This window comes from Camarhynchus parvulus, chromosome 1 (genome assembly GCF_901933205.1).
Source record: "Camarhynchus parvulus chromosome 1, STF_HiC, whole genome shotgun sequence".
NCBI classification, from domain to species: Eukaryota; Metazoa; Chordata; class Aves; order Passeriformes; family Thraupidae; genus Camarhynchus; species Camarhynchus parvulus.
Window position 1 is genome coordinate 68,782,434 of NC_044571.1, and position 25,679 is coordinate 68,808,112.

Genomic DNA, 25,679 nt, shown 5'->3' on the forward strand with positions numbered 1-25,679 from the left:
TGTTCACCATAAATTTATTATAGCATTCCAGGGAGGGATTCTGCACTCTGGTTCATCCTTGGGCAACCCTGGTGACTTACTGAAGCCCTTTAGTCAGCATGTAACAAGCTTTGTTTCAAATTCAAGGGTCTTGAAGCCTTTGTGTGGACAAAACAACAACCCATGAACCATCTTATGGGTCTTGTTGCCAACAAGAAACCACAGAGCATTCCTTGTTGGCAAAGCCTTGCACTTCTGTCCAGGTGGTGGAGCTTGTGCTTCTGGAGCTGAACAAGCTGAGCTGCAATCCAAGAAGCCCCAGCAGCCATGTAGATAAGGCTGAATTTTTGAGATGCTCAAATTAGGATCCCATTTGGGGCTGGGATAGGTGACTTTTAAAGACTGGTGCCTGTATTGATGGCTCTTTTCCCTAAAGAAGATAGTGGCTGTCTGCTAGAAGCTAACCATGAGGATGGGTGGACTTAAACTGGTGTGAACTTGTGTCAGTGGCTGTGAGTAGAGGTTTCTGTTTCTTTTCAGAGCTAACAGTGCCCTTTCCCTTGGCTTCCACAGGCTTTATCATCTACTTTACCTATGGAATATGGCACAGTGTGGAAGCCAGCTATGCAGCCTCAGCAGAAGCGGAGAGAAACACAGACGCTGGCTCAGACAGCTGTAAATGACTGTGTTTGGCTTACGGGCAACTGAAAGAACGGCTGCAGTGAAAGAACTTTGTGGTGGGGATCCTGAACCAGATTACACCTGTAATCAGTTATGCAGAAATAAGGAAGCAGAATGCAGGCCTCCCCCACTTGGTTACTGCAGCTTGCAGTTTGTTTAGCAGGACAGTTAAAAGGGACCACAAGATGAAAAGACACAACTCTGGCATATTCCCAGCAGCACTGGCAGCTCGTCTGGGCTCTTCCCTCTCTCCCTTTCCGGTTTTGTTTTTTTCCCCAGTGTGTAGAAAGAGAACTGCTTCTGTGTGCAACTACTGCTATGAAACCAGGCCTCACAAATGTCTTTCTTTCAGTAGCCCCAGGAATTACCTCCCAACAGATATTCTACTCAGTTTTACATGGAGAAGGTTTTGCAGTGCTACTATCAGGCATAGACCAGGATCCATCCTTCACCCTATGTGAGCTGTACCCTCTGTATATGCACACACAAAAAAAAAAGGTTCTCACCAATCACTAGATTTCCCCAGGTTAACAAAGCACCTGCAAGATTTGCATTCTTTAAACTATCAGGTCTTACCTTTTTTGTTTTTATTTAACTGGGTTTTTTAGCTACTAAAGCATGTCACTGCTGTGAAATGTTGGGAAGGTTCATGGTTGCCGATTGTCAGGTGAGCAATCACTCAGCTGCACACAGCTCACACCAGCAGGTGTTTCTCCCAACTGTACGCTCCACAGAGGAATTGCCAGCTTTAGTCAGGAAACCACATGGTGCAAGTACTGCAAAGGCTTGAAAACAACGTGTGTCTCCGAAGAGCAGTCCTGCCTCTTTGCCTCAGAAATCACCAGTGGTGTGGCTGTAGTGGTGGGAGTGGCCAGCAGAACTGAGCTAGCTCTGACGGCGAGTGCAGCCCTATGTTCCTCCCCCCACATCAGTCTTCTGTGCTGGCTGCCTGGCATTAGCAACTTTGGTTTGGCATTGGTGGCTGGAGCACATTCCTGCCCTGGGAGGGGAAGCACAGGAGAATCCTCAGAGGCACAAAGTTCTGATGTGAGCAGTGCCTGGTGTCAGCCACCTGCCCAGGGGAGGCTGTGGGGGTGTGCAGGGCCTTTTCAGTGCTGTCAGAGTGTGCAGCCCAGAAAACACCATTAAGCTCTAGGGTGTGACTTGCTGAGGGGAGCTTTCCCTTTGGGGCTGGAGATTGTCTCCAGAGCCTGCCTGTAGTGAAAGGTAGGAAATTTGGAATTGAGACCAGGGTCTGTATTTGATTGGCAATGCCTTGATTTTGGCTGTAAGATGATTTTTTTGTTTTAATTCTCTCTAATAGCTTTCCCTAGCCAAATTAATCCACTACCCTAAAAAGGCTTATTAAGGTGAGCCATGTCCAAGTAATGCTACTGATCTAAATTAATGCTTTGGCTTTTACTGAAAAACAAATAATAGAATTGTGGAACAGTTGGGTTGGAAAGGGACCTTTGAAGATCATCTGGTCCAGCTTACCTGACATCAGCAGGGACATCTTTTAAGTAGATCAGGTTGCTAAAAGCCCTATCCAACCTGCTCTCAAATACTTCTGGGTTGGAGCATCCCAGATAGATACTGCAGAAATCCCCTTTCCTGATGTGAGCGGATGCTTTCCTAGGTGTCCTTCATACTACTGCCTCTGAACACTGGACAGTCTTACTTGGTTTGTCAGCATGGCTCTTGCTGATGAAGCAACAGGCTCTTGCACCTGTCATTGAGTTGGAAACTGAACAGATCCCTGCATGACTTGCCCAGGATCTCACCAGGCATCTGATGCAGCAGAAAAGAGAATCAGACCATCTCCTGGATTTCATGGCTGGATTGTGGACCATTTCTCATGTTTCCAAGAGACTTTATAGCCTTTCTGCCCATTGAAGTGTTTTCATCTTTTAATTCTAGTACATTGGGAGGCTTTTCTTGACAGGATTGCAATTTGAGGAACTGAAGGCAATGTATTCATTGCCTCCTAGGTGCACTTCAGGGTGTGTTATGAGTAGTGCAGCTTCCCCCACAAAATGAAGTTGGGGGTCTGCTCCAGTCACTGGGTCTTGACCATCTGCCAAGGCTTTGCTCCTTGTGCATATACAAGTCTTACTCAAGCAGGGAGAGCTTAATATAGAAATTAAAAGCCACTAAGTCAAAGTCTATTTTGTTTAAATACAGGCAAGCTCAACACACTCCACATCCTCCCAAAAGGCACTGAAAATGTGGTGGGAGGGCAACAAGATGAAAACTCAGACAGGATCAAAGTTTTGTATTGTACTAAAAAGATAAGGATGTTTTTCCTACCTGGCTACCAGCTTCTGTTCAGTGAAAATGTGAAGCTTGTCAAAGTTTCATCTGCGCTGAGCAAGCCAAGGGCCTGGTGAAAAATCTTTCAGGAGGATGTTGTCAGGCAGATTCCTGAGGTGGGGTGTGACCTGGTCCCTTTTTAATCCTTGTGGCAAAGTCTGAGCAGCTCTGTGGCTCTCAGCAGGAGGGCAGAGTGAAGGGGGCAAGGTGTGGGGTGTTGAAACTGAGTGAACTGGAACATTGGGGAGTTCAGGTGTTTGCTGATGAGCCTGAACCACTGGCAGAAACGTTCCTGTTATCATGTTCTGCAGCATGACACTTTAATGGAAACATTGCAGACCACAATCACTGTTCTGGCAGCCCCAGTCATACTGGAAGCATCCTAGAAAATGAGTCCATGGAAACTCCTAGCATGTGAGGCACTGTCAGGTATGGCAGCTGACCAGCCCTGCTGCCAGGAAGCTAATGACTAGCTTCTGTCTTTACCTTAATGGGGTAACCCTCTAATGGGCTTTTGCTTTGTTTCCCATTCATCCCAGTTCCTGTGTGCACAGAAAACACGGCAGGACATGCTGGTTTGTATCCGTCAGCCCACAGGTGCACTGGCGCACGGATTTATTATCAGGAATATATTACACTTATCTGTACATCATAATTGAAATAATACAAACTCTTCCTGTAATCATTAGCCACATAATAAACGGGACCACAGAACTCCTGCTGCATGGGAAACTGTACAGAGGCTCCTCAGAGTGTCCATGGGACACAACCACCATCAGTGCAGAGACAAAATACCTGATTTTGCACTTGATAGTTTTTCCTTTCCTCCCCCACCTGCCACCACCACAAGCCTTTGCTGCTATGCATCAAGTCAACCCATCTGTGCCAGCAGTCACTGGAGGTGCAGTCCCAGTAGGGACCAGTGGTACCTTCCCACAATAAAAAGGAGTTTTCCATGCCCCACTCGCTGCTGGCTCTCCTGCCATCCCATGGCTGATACGTGCTCCCAGTGCCCATCTCTGGAACCCCCTGGGAGCAATTGTGGGCTGGTTTTATTGCTGCTACACCCTTCTGCATTGAGTAAAGATTAACGAAATTAAACAGCTTCCTTAAAGACAGAGATGATGAAACTCTGCTTAGCGTTGGCTACATTCCCTCTGCTGCCAAAGGCCATCCTATTTCCAAATGGCAAAGTCCCCACAGTGGCCAGAGCATTTGGGAAGTTTCCAGCCCTGCAAAAGCAAACACTTCCCCTCCCCAGCTTGGCCCTGCAGCTGGGGATCTTCATTCCCTGGGAATGGCTGCCCCATTCAGGGCTGCTCCCTTCCTCCCACTGTCCAAGTGACCTGAGCTTTTCTTTTGCACCTACTTCAGCATGCAGAGGCAAAGAAAGACAGGACAGAGGAAAAGTATAAAAAAGGAATAACCTCTTTTGGGGAAAGAAGTCTTTTTCTGGGCTTGCACCAGAAGGAGCCACTCTTCACACCCACCACAGGGACAGTTTGCTGGGTCCCTCTGATTAGGCAGAAGTTCCTGCAGTTTTGCTCATGATTGGGCACGCCCCAGAGGATGTGCCAAGGAAGAATCCAGTGAGGGGCAGGATTGGGAGGCAAAAATTAGATGGGAAAGGGATTGGCAAAGATAACAAATGATGATGGTGCTGGGTTCAGTCCCAGTTTTCCCACCATAAAAGCCCCACTCCCAATTCACTGCTGGAAGCATCTCTTGAATATAATTTTAAACCAACAAGGTGATAAGGAAAGCACCAGGTATAAAGGGGAAAGATTAATAAATTACAACAGGTTCAGCCAGCCTGTCCTGGGCCCGTAATATGCTTTAGTGCATTTAAAGTTTCGAGTAGCATCAAGATAACAACTCCAGTTGTTTCATCTCAACCATTTTTACAAAGGGTAAAAAGGAGAATCCTAGAAACTACCAACAAGCCACTCTGACTAATCGGATGGCCCTCTGTAATGGTGTGACTGTGTCAGTGAGTGAGGGATGAGCAACTGATGTCATTTACCTGGACTCTGCAGGGCCTTTGACATAGTCCCACACAGCATCCTAAACTGGGGAGGTACAGCTTTGATGGATGGAAGCTGGCTATGGAATTGGTTGGATGGTTGCATCTGGAGCAGCTCAATGTCCAAATGGTCATCAGTAAGAAGTGGTGCCCCTCTGAGGTCTGTACTGGGACCGATATTTAAGCTATTACTGTGTAATAGTTTAAATGACTCAGACAGTGGGATCAGGTGCATCCACAGCAAGTCTGTGGCTTGACACCAAGGTGAGTGGTTCAGTTGGTACACTGGAAGGAGGTAATGCCATCCAAGGGTATCTGGACAGGCTTGGGAGGTGGGGCCATGTGAACATCACGAGGTTCAGCGAGGCCAAGTGCAAGGTCCTGCACCTAGGTCAGGGGGGCAACCCTTGGTATGAATACAGGCTGGGGGTAAAGAGATTGAAAACAGCCCTGCTGAGAAGGACTTGGGAATATTGCTGAATGAGAAGCTGGACATGAACCAACAATGGGTGCTCAAAGCCCAGAAAGTCACTGGTATCCTGGGCTGCATCCAAAGCAGCATGGCCAGCAGGGCAAGGAGGGGATTCTGCCCTTCTACTCTGCCCTTGTGACACCCAGTCTGGAGTGCTGCATCCAGCTCTGGGGATAAGGAGGACATGGACATCTTGGAGTGGGTCTAAGAGGAGTGCCACAAAGATCTTAGAGGGCTGGAGCACCTCTTCTATGGAGACAGGCTGAGACACTCGGAGTTGCTCAGCCTGGAGAAGAGAAGACTTAGGGGAGATCTTTTAGCAGCCTTCCAGAACCTCAAGGGGACCTATAAGAAAAATGGAGAGAGACTTTTTACCAGGGTCTGTAGTGATAGGAGAAGGGACAACAGTTTTAAACTGGAAGAGGATAGGTTTAGATTGGATATAAGGAAAAGAATTTTTACAATGAGAGTGGTAGGAATAGGTTGCCCAGAGAAGTTGTGGATACCCCATTCCTAGAAGTGTTCTAGGCCAGGCTGGATGAAGCTCTGAGCAACCTGGTCTAGTGGAAAGTGTCCCTGCCCATGGCAGTGGGGGCTGGACTGGATAGTGTTAAAGCTCCCTTCTAACCCAAATCACCCTCTTAGTCTGTGATCTCACTGTCTCAGATTTCTGTTGGTGGAATGAAAGATGACAATGCTGTAGGTGTTGCAAATAGCTGTGCAGTAAGCAAATATCAAAATTATTAAAGTCATACTTGGCAAGAAGGGGCTTTGTGTGCATGTGCGTGCTAGGTATCTATCTTTCAGGTTGTACTTGCTGGACACACTAAAATCTAGCAATGCATTTCAACCCTAGTAGCTGGTGTGGCGTGATCTATTCTAAGAAGATGCTCAATTTACTAAGTATCACAGTACCATGCAAAAGCTGCTACAAAAATAAATTTCTCTAAAAAGGAGAAAAAAAAAATCATCTTTCTTTTTAACACTGTGGAACAGGCCACAGGTGCTTTGATGGTGGTTGAAGCTGTATCTAAGCTGCAGTCTGTGAGTCCTGAGTATTTCCCAGGAAAGCTGAAGCACAGCTCCCACTCTAGCAGGATGGCAGGGCTGTGCAGTGCCACCTCTGTGGGTGCAGGGCCTGCTGGTGCCACTCCACACCCAGGTGAGAAAGCCACCCTCCCTGCAGCCATCCTGCACCTCAGGGATTTTCTCCAGGTACTGTTGCGCTGCTAACTTTGGCCCCAGTGCACAGAGCAGGCTGCATGCAGGCTCTTTGCCCTAAGCTGGGTAGAAAAGCATCCCACTGATCTCTGTTTTTAAAATTATGCTCAGGGATATTTTTATCTTGTTAGCCATTCCCATGAAGGCCCTGCAGACAGTCTGGTCCCAACTACTTCTCAGCCTCACCATCCCCTCAGGTGGGAGGTCCCCCCAAGCCTGAGTGAACATTTTTGCTTCTAGATGGGAAAGTTAAAGGTAGTTTAGCCACTCATGTCCATGAATCTTCAAAGTGCTCTGTAACTCTGGGTAAGCTGTAGCAATGTGAAATAATGCAGATATGTGGAAGCAACGAAATTCTGACTTCATCTGCACCTATGAAGTTGGCTATGCTCTATTTAGCAATTGAGGTGGAAGGAAGCTAGAGCCCTAGCAGATGTCCAGTATCTCATCTTACTATTGGAAACCTCTCCTCCAGCAAAGATAAGCAACTTATTTTCTCCTTCTTGCTTCTGGGGCTTGAAATAAAACAAAATGGACAGAAATCTACAGCCAGAGATTTTGATTGCATCCTAACCACGACAAGGTTAAACAAGATAAGATCTGACTAGGATTGAAATAAAGACACTAAAATTGAACCATGTTAACCAGTAACCTCTACCAAATTTGCTAAAACTCTCAGTTTTCTCATCTCTAGCCTATCTCCACTTACAATATCAATGCTAAGAGTTAAAAAGCAGTGGATGGTATGCATATCTTTTCTTTTCTGGTGTTCAATGCAAAGGTGATGGTTTTGAAGGCAGTACTGTCTTAGAATTTCAAATTCGCTGGTGTTCATGTTACATAGAGTACCACTTGGTGGTCATTTGGAAGGCGCTTCTGCTTCTGTGTAACTTTCTTCTAGGTTGGGTATAAATATTCCTGGGAGGCTAAACAGAAATGCATTTTGTTTAGATACAAGTCTTAGGCACGAGTTAGAAAACTGCTGACTGTAATGAAAATATATCAGCACTTAGTAGTATCCAATAATATAAAAAATGTAATTCAGAACATCTGCAACTACATATATATGTGTGTGCGTCTATATATAGGTATAAAGGTACAATACATACATGTATATAAACACAGACACATATACAGAAATATTCACACCATTTGCAACTAACCTGAAATACTGCAGCAAAAGTTCATTCTGATGAACCATTAATAGAGCATTTCCCAACTTTTGGCTCTAACCATAGTTAAAACGTTCACACATCAAACTAAACCTTTTGCTATCCTAACTTTCTGCTGTTCTAGTTCTTGGCTATCTTTTTTGCTACCCTAATCAACATGTCAGAACCAAGAATTTCTGTGTGGGGACTGTAAGAGTACCCTGCCTAGTGTAAAGCTATGCAGCTACTGAGCATGCTTGCAGCCATGAACCCTGGGCGCCTGTTGATGGTAGTACTTCCTTGGATGGTAACAATTTGCAGACTGGAAATGCATAAAAGGCAGGGAACCTTCAGCACACAGCTGCCTGTTCATCGCCTCAGGGTTCTGACTTTTGCTGGGGAGGAGTTCCCTGATGAGCAGCGATAGAAAGGAGTGGATGGTGAGGGTGGGAGCTTGACGGGGCTCACGGCATCTCCCTCCTGCAGCTTCCAGAGCAGCTCCTCGTTAGTCCTGCTGAGCTTCTTCTTCTCCTCCACTTCTTTCTCAACGTATTCTTGAAGATTTGCATTCTCCTCTGACAGTTGCCTGGAGAGAGAAGCAGGACAACGGGTAAGGCACTCCAGGGCAAAGATGGTGGCATTCACGCAGCCACCCCTGCCCCTAGGGCTGAGCTGCCAAAGCTGTGGCACAGCTGCCCCCAGATCTCTTCACTGCTGGGTGAGAAAGTCATCTCCACAAGTGATAGCTTCCCCCCAGTGCCTGATTCTGCTTCCAGATGCCCTTGTGGTGGGATGAGCCCCAGCCTTTCTCCCTGGCCTTGTGGAGCGTCAGAGTAAGTACAAAGAGGGTTGGCAGCAGTTGCATCTGTGATTTTTTTCAACTCGCTGCTACAGTATGCAAAGGAAAAGCAGTCTGGCCTTTCCATGCTCTGAATTCAGCTGATGTCCTGATGCAGGTCACAGCTCAGCCTTCAAGGCTTTACCTCTACTCTGTAAAAGGTCATGAGGTGATGGGTTCTCCAGTTCCGTCCTTCCTGGTCCCAAAATAGCCTCTATTCCTGACTGCAACACTAGAGAAACTTCACCAGTAATGACGAGGGAGGTGTTCTTCCCAAAATGCCCATAACTTAATGGTTTTTTTGGAGCTGGGGTGTGGAAATCTCCTGTGGGCACCACAGCCTTGGTGAGTCTGCACTCATCAGCCGGGTGACTGCTTTTAAAACAAATGGGGCAGGGCAAGTAGACTGTGGGACTTGATCGAGACGTGTTTTGGGCATGTGCTGACAATACCTATGTCCCAAAGGATGCATGCAGGAGCACCAGGCTTCTGCAGCCCCACTATGCTTGGGCAAGAGCCACCTTCTCATGTGATCAACCTGCGGCAGCTCTGGGCAGGCACCTAACCTGATTTACTGGCAATTTAGGGTTTTATAGGAATGAACAGGGAGGAACCCAACCTTCCCCTAGGTGTTTTCAGTGTTCAGCAGCAGCTGGGTGTGGATTTTGGATGCATACAAAAAATTCTGTACAACTGCTTTTCTGGATGTAGCCTGAAGGCTGTAGCAGCTGTCATGGACTGCTGGTCCACTCACCATAAGTCTATGAGAGGGTGGGGTTGGCATTTCTGATCTTGTTTAAAAGACATTTTTTAAGAATTTTTGCTTTTTTAGCCTCAATTCCTACAGAAATGTAGCTCAGGTAATCAAGAATATGTCTCTTTCTACTCCCAGTCCCTGAAAGTTCTGAACTGTGAAGCAAGCAGTGGCTAGCAGAGTCACCTTGATCTCTTGGGTGTTGGAAACTATCATTCTTCAACAACTCCAGTCCAAAGGACCAAAAAAATGCTGGTTGATTTGGAGGGAGGATCTGAAGTGCTGGGAGATCAGATCATTTATTCAAGTTCTTGGGGAAGTCCCAGCAGGGGCTCTGTGGAGCTCTCACATCCAAAACTGGGTCATGATCTACCTGAAAGGCTCTTGTCCTTCCCTTTGTACCTGCCCTTGTCCTTAATTGGAAATATCTCTGCGGTGCACCCCTCACACCCCAGTGTCTCTGGGACCACCTCCTGATGGTGCTGCAGAGGCTGGCTTTGCTCTTTCCTCTCCCTCCTCTCACTGCTGCCGGGCTGCCACGGCCACTTGAGCACCCAGACTGCAGATATAGCTCTAATCCAGGGCAGCTCCCTGAGCTCATTCACACTGTGCTTCCCAGGCAGTGCCCGTACAACAGAAATCAGCAGTCAGGGTGCTTACTGCAGCTGGGAAAATGCATGCTTTAATAACTCCAGCTTTAAAGCCCTGGCTGTCCCTGTAGCTGCCCCACAGCTGTCCCCAAAGAGTTACTTGTTGAAAATTATTCTCCTTGAAGTGGAGTTCCCAGGCTGACTTCGAATTCAGAATTTCTCCTGAAAGGTGTTTTTGAGAGCAGTACCTATGCAGTTGCAGGCAACAAGCTAAGTGCTGCAGCTGGATGCCAGCAGGGAGTGGAGGGAGGATGCTGTTTGCCCAGCCAGAGACAGGGAGCTGCAATGCAGAGATGCCAAGCGCTGAACCAGATACCCTGGCTGCTGTCAGGCGTGGAGAGACACTGCCACTTCCAGGCCACAATTCATCCAGCCCAAAAGCAGGCATCTCAAACTGGTCTGGTGAACCAGACCTTAAAAGTACCCAGTTCTCTTCCCCCAGCACAGAAATGCTGTAGACACCCACTGCAGACAGTGAGATGTATACTACAGGTATTTACAATCAGGTGAGAGAAAACATAATTCTCACCCCAGTCTGAATGTTAGAATATCTACATGCTGGAGACAATTTCAGAAGGCTGAGTCATTAAGAAATGAGGCATGAGAAAGACAAAAGCTAAAATCAGAGAGGAGACACTGACAGTTTAAAAAATCGGGTAAAAATTAAATTTTTGGCCAGTGGCATAATTTCTGGATGCCATGACATCTAGGCAGCTGCAGTGCTGGGACAAGACCAGCTCTAGTTTCTCCCTCTGGCACCCCTTCTCCCTGACTCCAGCCTTACAGCATGATATAAACTCTCTGGGACAGGGACTATCCTACCCTGCTCTTCATATGTCACCTAACAAGGAGCCTTGTCACCCTTGTCCCATTGTGACAAGGCTGCAAAAAGGCAGTGCTGATGAAAAAACCTGCCAAAGGTTAATCCTGCCTGGGTGACAATGACATCCCTAGGATGTCTTTCACAGGATTTTTCCATTTTGCATCCTCATTACCCACTGACTAACAGGTCTCAGGGCACTGATACTGAGATCAGAACCACTGGCAAGCTTGTTCTCAGCAGCATGTCAAAATCATGGAAATACACAGACAGATACATGGCCTTCCTTATGTTAAAGGAAGCAAACCCCAATATAGAAATATTTTTTAATAAGCACAGCAGAACAGAAATACATTTTCAGCGGGAAATAAGTTTTTCCCCTTCTGAAATAAGTGTCAGCCTTGGACAATTAAGACCTGGGGCCTCCTTTCAAGCTCAGACAGATTGCAAATACCAGCACAAACCTTGTTATGACAGTATTTTGCTCAATCCTGGCTCTGAGTTCTTCATTCTGCTGTTGCAGCATGGTGATTTTTTCTTCCAGTTTTAAATTTTTTTCAACCTGCAGCAAAAGAAGGTTCCAAGATAAATTGTTCTATATTAATTTGTGGAGGAACTTCTAAAATTTGAGGATAGGTGGAGGTGGTTTTCTTGACTGCAGATGAGATTTAAGAGACCTGACTCACACCACCAATCATACTGGTGGAATACCTGGGGCCATCAGCAGAGCATTGAGCAGGGGCAGAGCTGAACCAGCCCTTACTTATAACTGAGGAGGAGGAGGTGGAGGAGGAGGAGGGTTTTAGTTTTGTTCAGTGCAAATAGATGTTTTCCTCAGGGGTGTCCCACAACTTTTGTGCCCCAAGGAGCCAGCGCTACCAGACGTTGCAGGAAGTGCTGGTGACACTTGAGGAGCACCCAGCACGGAAAGTTGCCCAGCGCTGTGGTATGAGTGGTCAGCCTAGTGATGAAGGAGGAGTGCAAGATGGGATGATTTACATCTTCCAGCCATTACAGTCTGACATCCAGCCTCTGGGATTATGACTCCTCAGTTATGGAGAGGAAAGAGTCACCCATCAGCAACCTTAGAGTGCTGCTGCATTCTCATGAGGTGGGCTGGCCTCTGAAGACTCTTCTCATACTGCTGACAATGTCAGCTTAAATGGCAGGCTTAAACCAGACATTTAACTTTAAACTGTAACTAATTGAAATTAATCCTATCCCAAGCACAGGTAGCTTTTATTCAGCACAGTTCAAGGGCAGGTTTTGAGGACATCAGTAGCAGTGTATTAGTAAGATGTTCCACAGCCTCAGGTACCCTGTCTTCCCCACGCTTTGAAACTTGACATACTTTATCACCTTAGTCCTTGGTTTTCCAGCTGAAAATCTTGCTGAATTCAACACTTTTGAAAGAAAACAAGATAGCACAGGGTAACCTTATCTCTATGTGAGCTTGATTATTGAATTTCCCAACCTTTTTTAAAGATCCAAAATATTGTGCACTGGGGATAGCAATAACTCACACTTAATAGTGGGAGACATCAGTTTTAGGTTGTGTTTTCTGGTCTGTGCAGGTAATTGTAAAGGATACTCCTGATTCTCAGATATTCTGGTCTGTCCCAGTTTATTTTGTTAGAGCAGCACATGGATTCTGGCCCAATTTTGAAATGTTCTGAGAGGAGTCACCACCACAGGGTCCCTCTCTGCTTCTTCAATAGTTTTCACAAGTAGTAGCTATGCCACCTGCATTTCCAGCCTCCCTTGCCAAGGAGGCAAGGCTGACCTTGTGTTTGAAATGCCCTCTTGCTCCCTTGTGAGGCTCCAGAGCATTTGGAGATGTCCTGTAGGTGCTCTGGCACTTCCAAAGGTGTGTCTTGAAATGGAAAGCAGTTGTGCCTTTAGGCCACAGCAGACCCAGTGTTTTACTGTGATAAAGGGCAGGAACAGGACTGTGCACTCACATGCAGCTAATGAGCAAAAGCAGCTAAAGGACCAGGAATTACATAGGCTGTTGTTTGGGATTTTTTTTCCCCCCAGTGTTTCCAAATCGTGGCTTAGCTCCAAGAGTAGCACGTTGGAAGGAGCAGAGATAATAAGCCTCAGTTGCAAAGAGGCACTTTTCTCTGCATCCACTTACTAAAGCATCTGTTCAGCAAAATAATCACCAGAGTTCTCAAATTTCCCTGTAAATGGAAACAAATCTTGCTGAATGCTGTGCTGAACCAGCTGCCACAGTTCCCAGCTGAGGTATTGCCTCATCCTGTCACCACAGTGTATTTTACTGTCACTGCAGGTTATGCTGTACAAAATGAATCCCCTTTCCCACAAAGAATGTAATTGATGGTGAACTGGGGAGTTCTTCATTAGGGAATCCCACAAGCAAAGGAGGAGAAAACAGCATAGCCTGCAGAAAAGCATTACTGGAGCGCTGGAGAGACCTCTTCTAGAGTAAGCCTTGCTAGGAACTGTTTGCTGAGTATTGCTAATCCACACATGGCTCCCTAAATGCCTGCAGGAGCAGCAGCAAGACACACCATGGCTCAACCTTCCCCCATGTCCCCGCTCCAGCCCTAAAAAGCTACCTGATTCCTGCAGGGGCATGTGGTGCAGACTGGTGTACCCTGGACTACCAGGAATTTCCCTTTCCCCCATTCTTCCTCCATCACTCACCTCCTGTATAACCTAACATGCTGAGCAGGTACTGCATGAAGAAGCAATCCAGACTGATGGATGTGAACCTCTTTGACTGTGTCTTGCTCCAACCCCACGTGGGTACTCACCTCTCTTAAGTTCATCTGCTGTAACCAAATTTCTCTTTATTACCTCTGTGATGTCTCCTCTGTAGGAAAAATGACAACTCACCTGTTTTTCTAGCTCCATAATCATCTTCTCCTGCTGGTGAATCTGGAGGTTCTTCATTTCCAGAACATGTTTTAAGCTCTTCAGATCTTTTTCTAAGTGTAGATACGGAGCTCGCACAATCTAGGAAATATATCAGGGGTTTGGATATGTCAGCCATACATACATCTTCAGCCATAAGACAGAGATTCCTCCATGTAACCCTGTTTAGAGAATCAGTAGTGTGAAAACTACCTGGACCTCTGCAGCCCATTTGACCCCTGATATTGTCTCCTTGACACCCTTTTGGCTAAGATTTGTGACTCTTTCTCAGAGTTCAATATTTGGGATCTCAGCTGGCACCTGCCCCCTGCCCCTGGAATGAGGATCCAATTGCTCTCCGTTGAATTAGGTGATGTGTAATACTTAGAAATGTGTATCTTGATGCCTGTATAGTTAGAGTGGTCATCTACCTTCAGCTGCTCCTCAGTGTTTTTCTTCAGAGCCTCTTCAAACCGGTCTGCTTTGGCCTTTAGAGATTGATTCTGGAAGGTGAGGGTGTCTATCTGGTCCTGGGGGGAAACACACCAATTAACACATCAGCTGTGTTATCAGCCCACTCACGCTCATACTGGTCAGTCTGCACTGCCAAACCAGGCAGTGGTTTATCAGGGAAGCTAAATAAGGCTTAGACACCCCTGTAAGGTGATATTTTTTTGTGTCAGGCCACTTGAACATAGAAGGGGTATTTGATAAGCCTCAGGGAATCACAAAATCCTCCCTGTAACACCTGTGGCTGATGCTAAATCACCTTGTGCTGGATGAGAACATATCCTTCCTTGGAAGAGCTGGCATTTATATCACGTGCATTTGTGTGGTCCTTACAATCCAAATGAGGGAGGAGATACCTGTTTCCTTCCCCTTTCTAAGCTTCTAACATGGTAACAAGCAATGATGAGTTAGTGGTGTGGAATTTAAATGATCATCATTTCATCTCAGAGCTGTACATGGGAACAACATGTTATTTTAAGCAATCATATTTCTGTTACCATCAAAGGCATTTCTGCCTATACAACACCTGTAAAATCCACAGTTGCTGTGAAGATGGTATTTTTATCTTTCACAGTTATGATTTCTTGTCTGGAACATTACATCAGCCCTTATTGCAAAACTGCTGACATGCCTTGAGCTGTCGCAGCAGTGCAACAATATCTGCTAGTCAGGGCGTTTAAAAATTGCAATCATCTCTGCCTGGGAAATCAAACAGGGCTTGCATTCATTGCTCTGGCATCTTTACTTCTTCACACATTTCCAACCTTAGCTTGTGTCACAGGGGCACAGTTCTGCCCTCCACTCCATTCCTTGTGATTTCTTCATCTAGGGAATGAGAACAGCATGGAGTTTTTAGAAGGATTAGACGCCTCTGGCCTTGGTGTTAAACAGTGGGATGTGGGGACTGCGATGTGCAGGGCTGACCTGGCCATCCACAGCCTGGCTGCACAGCAGGGCAGCCCTGGGGCAGCGCACACCAGGGACTGCACTGCCCTCCGCTGGGGCTGGAGGTGTGTCTGCAGCATGGGACCGGCTTTCCCACATGCAGGCAGCAGGGAGGAGGTTAAAGCACAGACCCAGGCACAGGGCCAGGCAGGGAGATGTCACCGTTTCTGAGCCCTGGGGGTGCCAGCTGGCGGGTACCATGCAGACAGGGTGATGCTCACAGCCACTGCAGGTGCCAGAGACCTCCCCATCAAACAGGGAAGAGCTCAAATTTGCCAGCAGACAGCAGGGTCAAAAAGACATTTCTTTCTTTATCCAGATGCCTTTAAGTCCTTTTAAGTTTTCTCTCTCTTGTGAACCAGCCCAGGGGGAGGAGAAATCCCGAGGGTTTGCTGCTCTCTCCCAGTTTGGACAGGCAGAGCACAGGAGGTACCAGAGCTGGTAAGAGCCTGGTGTGCTGGCAGAGGGCAGCGTGTCCAGGGCTGCTCCCCAGCACCAGCACAGGGCGGGAAACAAAGAAACTGCTAACCTGGAGTGACAGACGCAGCTTCTCAAAAGTCTCCTCCAGTTGTGCCTTTTCCAGCTTGTGAGCAGTATTCAGTTCTGGAGAGGTTACACAGACATGACATTACGGAGTGAAGTCCAGCAAACCAGGGTCTGACAGCACACATGTTGCGAGTCAAGTGCAATTTGGGATGCAGTTTTATGACATGGAATAGGAAACTGGTAACAATATGCTCTGTGATCTTAGGTAAATTGTTCTGAAAATCAGAGTTTCCTGATCTTTCTCTGTTTGCAGATACCTCTGTTTTTATTTGGCCAGATTCTGATTTTTCAGAACTACTCAGAATTCTCAGCTCCCAGGCACTCTGATCTGAAAAGGGTCAGTCTGACAATGGGCCATTTGTCAGTTCAGAGTGAGAATCCCTAGATCAAAGGATTTAAAATTGGATACATTTAAAAGCTTGGGTTGCAATTTCTTTGGGGCGATAGAGAGGAGGGCCACCACCTGAGATGCAAAAATACAAATGTTTCTCCCCAAGCTGTGGTAGATAAGCTAAGAGGTTTATTCCAGTAGTGAGACAGAGAAGACAAAAAACTTGATTAAAGGTTTTTCTGCTAGAATAACTCACCCTGGGCATACTAATAACCAGAAATGTAATAAGTTTAATCTCTAAAGCAATGGCATCAAATCATCATTCAGTGCAGCAGTCTTTTTAGTATATGGACACTGTGTTTTTTGTGTTTTGCCTGCCAAGGCCATGGGTTCTGCTCTCTAACCCCTGTTCAGCAGCCGCAGTCACAGCAGCAATGTGTGACACACCGCTCCAGTGGCTGCAATGCCTTTTCCAGGCACAGGAGGGCATTTCACACCCATACCAGGAGCAGGGAGCACAATCTTCCGCCACCAGACCCTTGATGAACCACAACTTTGAATTTTATCATCAGAAAATACTAAAAAAACAGAGAGATACGAATATCCTCAAGCAATAATCAGCTTTTTGCTAATTTATTTTCAAAATTGCATTTGTTAATTTTCAGATGTTATGCTAGGTACCTTCTCTGCCCATGAGAGAGGAGAATAGACTGTTCTCAGTTCATGTTATGCTCTGGACCGTGTCTCTAATTGACACAATGCAGGGCTAAGCAATATGGCTTGGTCTGGGAAACGTGGGAAAGCCTACTAGAGATATTTAAAATGTAGGGAAAAATAGGAAGATTGTACAGATTACTGTTAAAAGTCAGCCAAAGCATTCACAAAGGCAAATGTTTAGACACTGAACTGGTAGGGAGGGAAGAGCTCTGTCTGCAGCATCAATCCTGTGGCCAAACTGTAACATAAAATAAAGGTAACAGTGCTGAGGTGCAGATTTGCACCACTGAGAGGCATTAGTCTACTCAGCATGGCCAGAAGTTCGCTAGTGGAAATAATGAGTCTTGTTTTTAGAAGAACCTGTGGGTATATATCTCTAAATTCAGAGATATCCCAAGAGCTCTATCCTCCTGAGCATCTGAGGATTAGGCTCTTGAAAAACCATGTGGGAGAAGCGATGTGGAATTTGGATTCTATTTTCAGCAACACATAGAGAAAGCCTTATCTTTGACCCAGAGACCCCCCTCAGATAATCTCAGGTCAAAGTTAGGTGCTCTAGACTGCAGACATCTCTCCCTCTGCCCTAGCATGAATCTGGTGGTCCACCCCTCATGAAAGCACTAGACCAATACAAATTTTCTGTGTAATCTGCTCTAAAGGAAGAAGCACAGTGCCACTACAGCATTAATTCCTGCTCTGGAACAGCTGTGTAGCTGTTGGGTTGTCTTTGGCTTACCTTGAATCTTGCAGTCATTCTCATCCTGCAGAACTGTAATGGCCACTATGTGGTTATTCTCCAGCTGTGACATTGCAGCTTCATGTACAGCTGTGAGATCTTCCACCTGTTACAGCAACAGTGAGCACAGACATGGACACATGGTTAGCCAGGCTGTGGCATGCTGACAAGCCTCTGCTGGAGAGCTCCAGTGACCTGGAGACAGCAAAGGGATCTACTGAATGTGACACTTCCAGCACCTGAGCCAGTTTTGCCATATTGATGCTGTGAGTTGTAGCGTGTAGTCACTGTTGATGGTATTTTTGTTCTTTTAACTTAATGGTGATGAAGAGGTACATAAGAAAGCAAAAGGTCAAAAGGCCCTTAGGTGGAGATGCTGTTTATTAAATGTTCAGAAGTCTTGACATTCCATTAATCTAAATTATATCAATGACCACACAGCCCATGGCCATAATTGGAGTGAGGAGTGTAGCTGGAAGAGGGCTGTGTTCCAGAGCACCTTTTGGGTTTGGGACTCCTTCAGTACATTGTTTGTTACTGGACTTGGCTAAGGGCAAAGTGAGATCCCTGATGATGGTCTTTTGAGATGAATCATTAAAGGAGCTACAATCAGAAATCCTGATGAATATTGAGTCAGTGGTCCAGAGCACTTTCTGAATGCAATGCACTGATTTGATTTTCTGGGGTTTGTAACCACAGTGATTTTATTCCCTACATTTAACACAATATTATCTGTGATATCTGGCAAGGCAGAGGATCAAACTATTTTACATTTACAGTGAAACAGCTGTTATGTTCATGGCTAAGTGACTTCACTCTAAACAGCTTTATTTGCTCACAGTTATGTAAATAATGGTAGAAGTTTACTTCATCTGAGTTTGCCTTGACTGGAATAAATGTTATTTCATTGCTTTTAGTTGTCAAACATTTTTATTAGGTAACCCACTAGAAGCCGAATTTCCAACCATATTGGAGAAAACATGCTCTTAAAATGAAAGTTGGGCATTTAACATGGAATTTAAAATGATCCAAACTAATTTTCATAATAATGTGGGAGATAACTCAGTGGTGAAAAACTATTTGCAAAATAATGGGGACTCAGCCTGATGATGTATTGCATGACAGAGCTGAGAAGGGTGGGGGGCAGATGACTCAAAAGGCTACTGATGGGGTAAGGACTGTCACCTGGCTTTTCCCAGAGCAGTGTCCTTGTATATGATGTCTGTAAGCTGAAGCCTCATGAGCATTGCTACGTTCTTTACCTTGCCCTTGCTGAAGCTTTTATTTGTCTCTCATTGCTTCTCAGCTGAACAGCACCTCCTAGGAATGATTATCCTCAACGGCCTCAGAAGGTGAAGGGGGCTCCTCTTGCTGCCACCATCCTTGACAAGTTATTTATCTATAAAGCCAATTAAATATGTCCCAAATTATCTGTGGGGATTTTTCTGCCTTCTGTGTGTTTCATATCCCCATCCCAAATGGCTCTCTTTAATCTTCCAGAGTGATGTCCTGTCTGCAGTTTTCCATGGCAGATAGTCAACTTGGCACAGGGAAGCAGCTCTCTGGGAGGCTAATAACTTACTCTAGAAGCTTGGTCACCTCACTTAACACAAGTCATGTTTATTTCTGGCTATGGAAAGTACCTCAGGTGGGATTTTTAAGGCTTAATAAAGTAAAATCAAGAGGAGGTCTGGTGGGAGAAGTTCAGCAAGCTGCTGGGCAAAACAGCTTGAGCTGAGCACCTCAAGTGAGAAACACTGGCAAGACAGATCACAGCCTTTACTTTGCAATTCTGCATTTAGCTGCAAGGAGATGTGAGAATGCACTGGCACACAAGATCATTTTGTGAGGAGTTTGGCTCTCATGCTCCGCTACCTCCTCAGAGACAGCTGAACCTCCAAAACCTGACACAGGAAATGTATCTCCAAACAAATAACAGCTATCTCATAGTGAACTAAGTGGTGACTGAAGCAACACAGCATGGAAAAGTTAAGCTGTGACTGGAAACCATGAAAGTGGGATGAGCATCTTCCAAATTAGATTTGTGGATACAGAAATACATGCAGATCTCCATGGTCGGAAGGATTTTGCTATTGTTATTGCCTTCAAGAATGCAAATTCAAATCCCCCTGATGCCGATGGGCAACTCAAGCACAAGGTTTTTCTCATGTGCAGTGTAAGAGCTCCATTTCCTTGGCCAAGAAACGTTGGTGAGCAGCTTTCCAGCATGGCCTGTCAGCCCCCGCTGACCCAAGAGTGCTCAGCACAGGATGGGTGCACAGCAGAATAGGAATTCAAAGGGAAAACCTGCTAAAACTCATCATGCTAACTGAACCATGAATTGAAAATGTGGGCTAAAGCTCTGAGATACTAGGGTCACAGAGGCACTTTCAAAGCAATGGAGAGGAATGTTTGTGTTATTTTCAGCAATGAGGGAACATAGAGCTCTGGAGCAAACCAAGAACTATTTGCCCCACAGGGGGAAGGATATGTTTCCACTGCTCCTCTGTGATGATGAATAGAGTCACAACAGATGAAAACATGAGAAAAATAAGCACACTTCTAGTCAAGTCCTACAATGACTTTGAACAGCTTTCTTGCACTGATCAGCTTGAGAGGAGAAGAATCAACATCTGTTCTTGTGGTCCTGAGAGCTCACAGAAACACTTCAAAGAGCAGCAGAGCTAAGCTATAAGCTATTTCAGCAAAAAATGAACAAATTCCTTCACAAATGCTGATGTCAGGTGATCCAGGAGAGGTAAGCCTTTGCAGCTTGAGCCAACATCTTCTACCAGGCAGACTGACACACTAACACAGTGAAAGGAAAAAATTGTCGAGGCTTTTGGGAACATAACCCCTCCTTCATATCAGAAAGAAAAGCAGAAAATTTGAAGGGCATTGCAAGGAAACCAACTTGCATAAACTGAAATGAGAACCAAAAGACATGGCTCAGCATATGTTCTAATCATTTACAGAGAAATATTTTTAGAAATCTGATTTAGGACATAAAGACCTATTTGATAGCACCTTCTAATACATCTTTAGAAATCAGTTCATGAACTGAAATAGGTAGTTTGTCCAGGGCAAAACAGCCCAGTTGCATTGAGTTACAGTGTTTGTTCTGACAAAACCAGACCAAAGCAGCTGCTTGTGAGAATAATCCTGCCTACATACAGAAAGCAAAGCAAGGAGAAACACTTGGGATGTACAGTCCAAGAGATTAGGCTGAGTGGTGGGGCAGCAATCAGGGGATCTGGAGTGCATCATGTGCTTCATGTTTAGGCAGCATGTGTTGCATGGTTGCTATCACTTCACTGTGTTGCCCTTTAACTAGCAAATAACAATGGGCTGATTCTGCTGGCCTTACCTGTGTGGAACAGATTCTTATAACCCTTGGTTTTAGTCATAAATTGACTAAAATAGGTGGGTTGAGGAGCAGGTATGTGTGGGCAGCAGAGCTAATCTTAAAATATTTTTATTGTAAAACATCAGCAAGCATGTGAAGACATGGCAATGTAATAGACTAGTGTATGAAAAAACCAGTGGAACTAATAGGGAGAAAGAGCAGTAAAGATATTCAGGATGACATTTTCCCACTCATAACTCATTACCAGTGTCTTCATGTTGGAGTGTTCAATGTATTTCATTACCTGAACCCAGTCAGCACTAGAATGGACTACTCTTCAAAGGTGACAGGTGGAGACTGACCTGATCCTGATGCTGCAATTTGGCTTGTTCCAGCTGCAGCCTGTGCTGCTCCTGCAGGCTCTCCTTCTTGGCTTGGTACTCCTGCTGCAGCCGCTGCTCCAAGGCCTGCATCTCCTGCTGCTGCTGCCTGCGGAGCTGCTGCCCCTCCTCCTGGAAGCGCCTCTCCAGCTCCTCCTTCTCGCTCTGCAGCTCCTTCCATCGTGCCGTGTTGAGCTCTGTGGAGACAACACCGCACAGTCCTCACGCTGCCCAGGAGCAAGCAGTGGCATTGGACCTGTTGGTAGGGCAATGAGCTCGGTGCTTCTCTCCACTCTGTTGTACAAGTGATATGACTGACCACTTGACCAGAAGGATTTGTATCTCATACATCCCATTTTTGAGCTGTTCGAAGCTGCTCATCCCATAAACCTGTCTCCAGCTCCAGCAAGGACCATTCAAATCCATTAATGCACACTTGCTTAAAATATTTTTGTGTCCAAACCACCACCTTGTGAGCTTCATGGCATCAGAGAGCACAGTGACAGGCTGATACTGAAGGCAATCAGAAAGTGTGAAATTCGTACTCTGGTGAACTAACACAGTGACTATGTCTCAGATTTCACACCAGTGTTTTCCAACAGTTCTATCAAGTCAAGGAAAATCAGTCCATTTCCCCATTTGGTTCCTCACCTTTATTGTCCCCCAGGTCCCAGGAAAGCAATGTCACAAACACTGTGTCCTCAGCCATTTGCATTGCTAAAGAACAGTTGCAAAAATCCAGATATTGAAGACTTGATGCAAGACAGACAAGATCAGCCCGAGTACATTTACAGAGCAAGCTTGCTCACTCGTAAAGATCTAACAGGTAAGCAGAGATAAAAATTATCATGACCATAACATTCAGAATACTAAAGGAGAAATGGGTTTCTAATGGCACTGCTAGATCTTCTTTCTGATTTAGACCCATAGTTGATTTAGAAAGATGATCAGGTTTTTGAACAAACTGACTACATATTTATCCTTCCCTTGCCTTTCAAGATGCATGTGCCATGCACAGACCCACGTGGCACTGTAAGTCAGAGGATTGGGAGCAGCTGTCTCCCTGCTGAATGCTTCAAACCCATAGTTATCCTATGACAAAGTATTTGTTCAATATCTGTATCTTCCTGCCTCTTTCTACTACAGTGTCAGACTGTGCTCATTTTTCCCAGGATAGCAACAATTTGTCTGAGTTACCAGTGCTGTCCCCACAGCTTATGTTAGGTGCACCCATGCCAAGGTAGTCTGGACACCCAAGCTAACCATTCCCTTCCCCACATGGCTATTTTTCACCCTATTTAGAGCTCTGCTTCCACACTTACTGGACACCAATATCCAGACTTGCTCAGTATGTCCAGATAAGCACTGCTGGGCTCCTATTCTGATTCTGCAGTTTTCTGGAGCACTGTGAGGGACCCTGTCCCTGTCAAGCTGTCTGCTCCTTACAGAAAGAGAATGAACCAGTGAGTTCAGCACCTCATTGGCAGCACACAGAAAGCTTTTCCACTTGCCTTATATCCAGACTGGAATGGTACATTAGCTGGGATGTCTTGTCTCCTGGCAGTCTGGATTAGGGCTCTAAACCCTCTCTCTTGCTTTTTGCTTTTTTATTATCTTTGGCATGTAAAGTGATCCCAGAGCAGGAGGGGTTGTGCTTGCAGCTCTGCCTTCAGTAGAATTCAAACTTACTCAAGCTTTAAATAGGAGATGTAATGAACCCCATCTCTCTCCAGCCTCTCTAATGAGATTACCCAGCACACAGGGAGGGTTGGGAAATGAAACGTGCTCTAGCAAAAAGAAAGTCCATCTGAAACACATCCTGTAACCTGAAATACAAGTCTATTCACAAATCAGACCCTGATGCAGGTGCAAAATGGAGGGAAGAGGGAAGAAGGGAAAGTGAGCTTGCATGGCATGTTCCCCATACACCCAACAATGCTCCTGGAGGCAGAAAATGAGGCAATTTGCCCTGTACAGAATATTAAACACCTCTAATGAGAAGGAGTGATCCCTACCATAAGCCTCAGACTAAGACAAATGAGGCTGAGGACTGAAGTGTTGAGGAAAAACTGAATCTCTTCATAGCAAGGAGATGGACCTTGGGCCCAGCTCTCCTGGGACAGCCACGGCAGAAGGCAGCACCCATGGAGCCCAGGGGTTTGCAGCTGTGCTGCCCAGGGAGCAGGAACCTGGGTGGGACAGCCTGCCCTGCTGGAGCCAGCTGTGTGGTCCTGGGGAAACAGCTGGGTCATCTCCAGCAGGGACCCCATAACAGATGCCTGAACAGATGACCTGCTAATGCTGCTGGAAAACTCTGAGTTTATCTTTCAGGCATCCAGACAGGGATACTGTTAAAGAAAAAAGAAAAAATGACTCTGAAAAGTTATATGAATGTATTACTGACATGGAACAAGCCAAGCAGAGCACAGCTATTACTGGTCTGTTTTGAAGAGTTACACCCTGGTTTTCTTTTTCCTTCTCTGTAGGATCTGCATTGCTGCTCACAGGCTGGAAATGACTCTGACACAAGGTGGCATTTCCTGGGATGGCAGTGTGCTGGGTTAAATGAGACCAGCTACTGCGGCTTCCCTACTCCCCGAGCACTGAGTGCACAACAGATGAGCAAAACCCACTTCAGGCTGGGCTGGGAAGGTGAGGGAAAGGTAGATATCACCATTGGACTGACCTTCCTTCCCCCAGCACACACAGTCAGAGCCACAGTGCAGCCTGCCCAGCCCTGGCACTTTGCATTCAGGAGTGCAGCTTCTGTGGGAACTGGGGCTGGTGTCTTGTGGCCTTACAGAGGGACTGTTTCCTTCTGACATGAGAAATGGGCTCTTCTTCCTGAGCCTTGGCCCCAAAATCACAGACAAATCACAGCCACCACACTCAGGTTAAGTGTCCTCTGACTGGGAAGCATATCCAGGAGAAGATGGCACTAAGGCTTTGGCTTTGAAACACTTGACAACACAGATAATACAAATTTTAAACCTGACATCTCATTGCCTTTCCTTCATCCAGGTTTTTTATGCATCTCCATACCTCCTCTCAACACACTTCATGCCATTGGTCTGACAGTAAAGGAGCAGGTAATTTTGACATTTAATTTCCACCAGTTTGAAGAGAAACAGCTGGTATTCAAAACCTCTTTATTGAAAGAGACTCAGTGTTGCAGCTGAAAAGTGCTTATATTTATAATTTATAAAGATCGGTCTCTTGAGTGTAGAACGATTGCTTGTCATGTTTTCCTAGCCTGGCTATTTCTAGCAAAATACATGAGCAAACCTTATTGCTTTAAATAACAAGTCCCTCAGTGTTTATAGAGGCCAAGGTTCCTCCCCAGGACTGGGAAAGGAGAATCACTTTCCTATTTCACCCATGCTGGTTTCAGATGTGGTGTGATACTTTCACAGGAGTGCTGGGGGTAAAAGTGGACACTGTTGTCTGACCTCAATATTTTGCCTGGCTCCAGAGGGATGCAGGTCTCCCTAAGCTATTTTTACACATGGTCCATTGCTGCTATTGCATCAGCAATGGTTTTATTTACCACAAAAAAATTCCATAAATATATATTCTTATTTTTCTGAACACTGGGTTCTCTGTTGCAGTTTCACTGCTTTGCATAGCAGAATTCTGCAGTTTCTGTTGAAGTTAAAGACTGCACACTGTGAAAACCAAGCACATTTACCACCCAAATGATAACTCTGAATTACAGCTAAACAACTAAGTGTTGGACTCACTGCCTGTATCAAACCTGGCTAGTCCAGCCTTGTTTTACTGATTAACTCAGGCATTTGCATCAGTGAGTCTGACATGGTGTATTTACATGTGAGAAATCAGGAATTTCTGACCAACACCCATGCTGTTTAACTGGACAGGTTATTTTTAAATGAATGAAAAACTACTTATTAAAGTGATGGAGGCAAGTCAGAACTACAGCTTGGTTGTAGTCAAAGTAAGACGCTCTGATTTTCCCTGAATTTCTTCATAGAATCACCCAACATTGCTGTTGTCAAATGAAGGACTATTTCATTCTTCTTTTGCATAAATAATGTACAATATTGTACAACACACTGATCCATCTGAAAGTGAGACCAAAATAATCCTCCTATAGCACAGGTGGGCTGCATGTGTCCAGGAGCACCCTCATGCCTGCAGTAATAACCTCAGCTTGGACTGTTTAGAGACTGCAAAGAGCTGCACTGATGAGAAATGCTCTCATGTACATGGCATTTACCATTTCACCTCATCCACAATTTTAAAACACTGGTTGTTTCACAAAATTAAGTTTTGTAATTTTATACCAAAGGAAAACAGACTAAACAGCAATTTTTGGCTTGTACTAAAAAGCACAGTCATTTACCTCCTATATATAATAGGATATGG

At 45.5% G+C, this 25,679-nt stretch overlaps 2 protein-coding genes across 4 annotated transcripts in view; one reads left to right on the top strand and one right to left on the bottom strand.

The window, feature by feature from the left end:
* Positions 1-7,969, top strand: part of SLC7A1 (solute carrier family 7 member 1) — a 42,187-nt gene extending 34,218 nt beyond the window's left edge. The window contains exon 12 of the mRNA XM_030955623.1: positions 553-7,969. Coding sequence (XP_030811483.1) covers positions 553-662 — 110 coding nt within the window. The 3' untranslated portion in view covers positions 663-7,969. The remainder of the gene's footprint in view (positions 1-552) is intronic.
* Positions 3,550-25,679, bottom strand: part of MTUS2 (microtubule associated scaffold protein 2) — a 265,540-nt gene continuing 243,410 nt past the window's right edge. For all 3 annotated transcript variants that reach the window (XM_030955594.1, XM_030955612.1, XM_030955603.1), the window contains 7 exons: positions 21,276-21,490; positions 17,568-17,673; positions 15,767-15,840; positions 14,214-14,312; positions 13,765-13,884; positions 11,367-11,464; positions 3,550-8,426 (listed from right to left, as the gene is read on the bottom strand). In XM_030955594.1, coding sequence (XP_030811454.1) covers positions 8,210-8,426; positions 11,367-11,464; positions 13,765-13,884; positions 14,214-14,312; positions 15,767-15,840; positions 17,568-17,673; positions 21,276-21,490 — 929 coding nt within the window. In that variant the 3' untranslated portion in view covers positions 3,550-8,209. The remainder of the gene's footprint in view (positions 8,427-11,366; positions 11,465-13,764; positions 13,885-14,213; positions 14,313-15,766; positions 15,841-17,567; positions 17,674-21,275; positions 21,491-25,679) is intronic.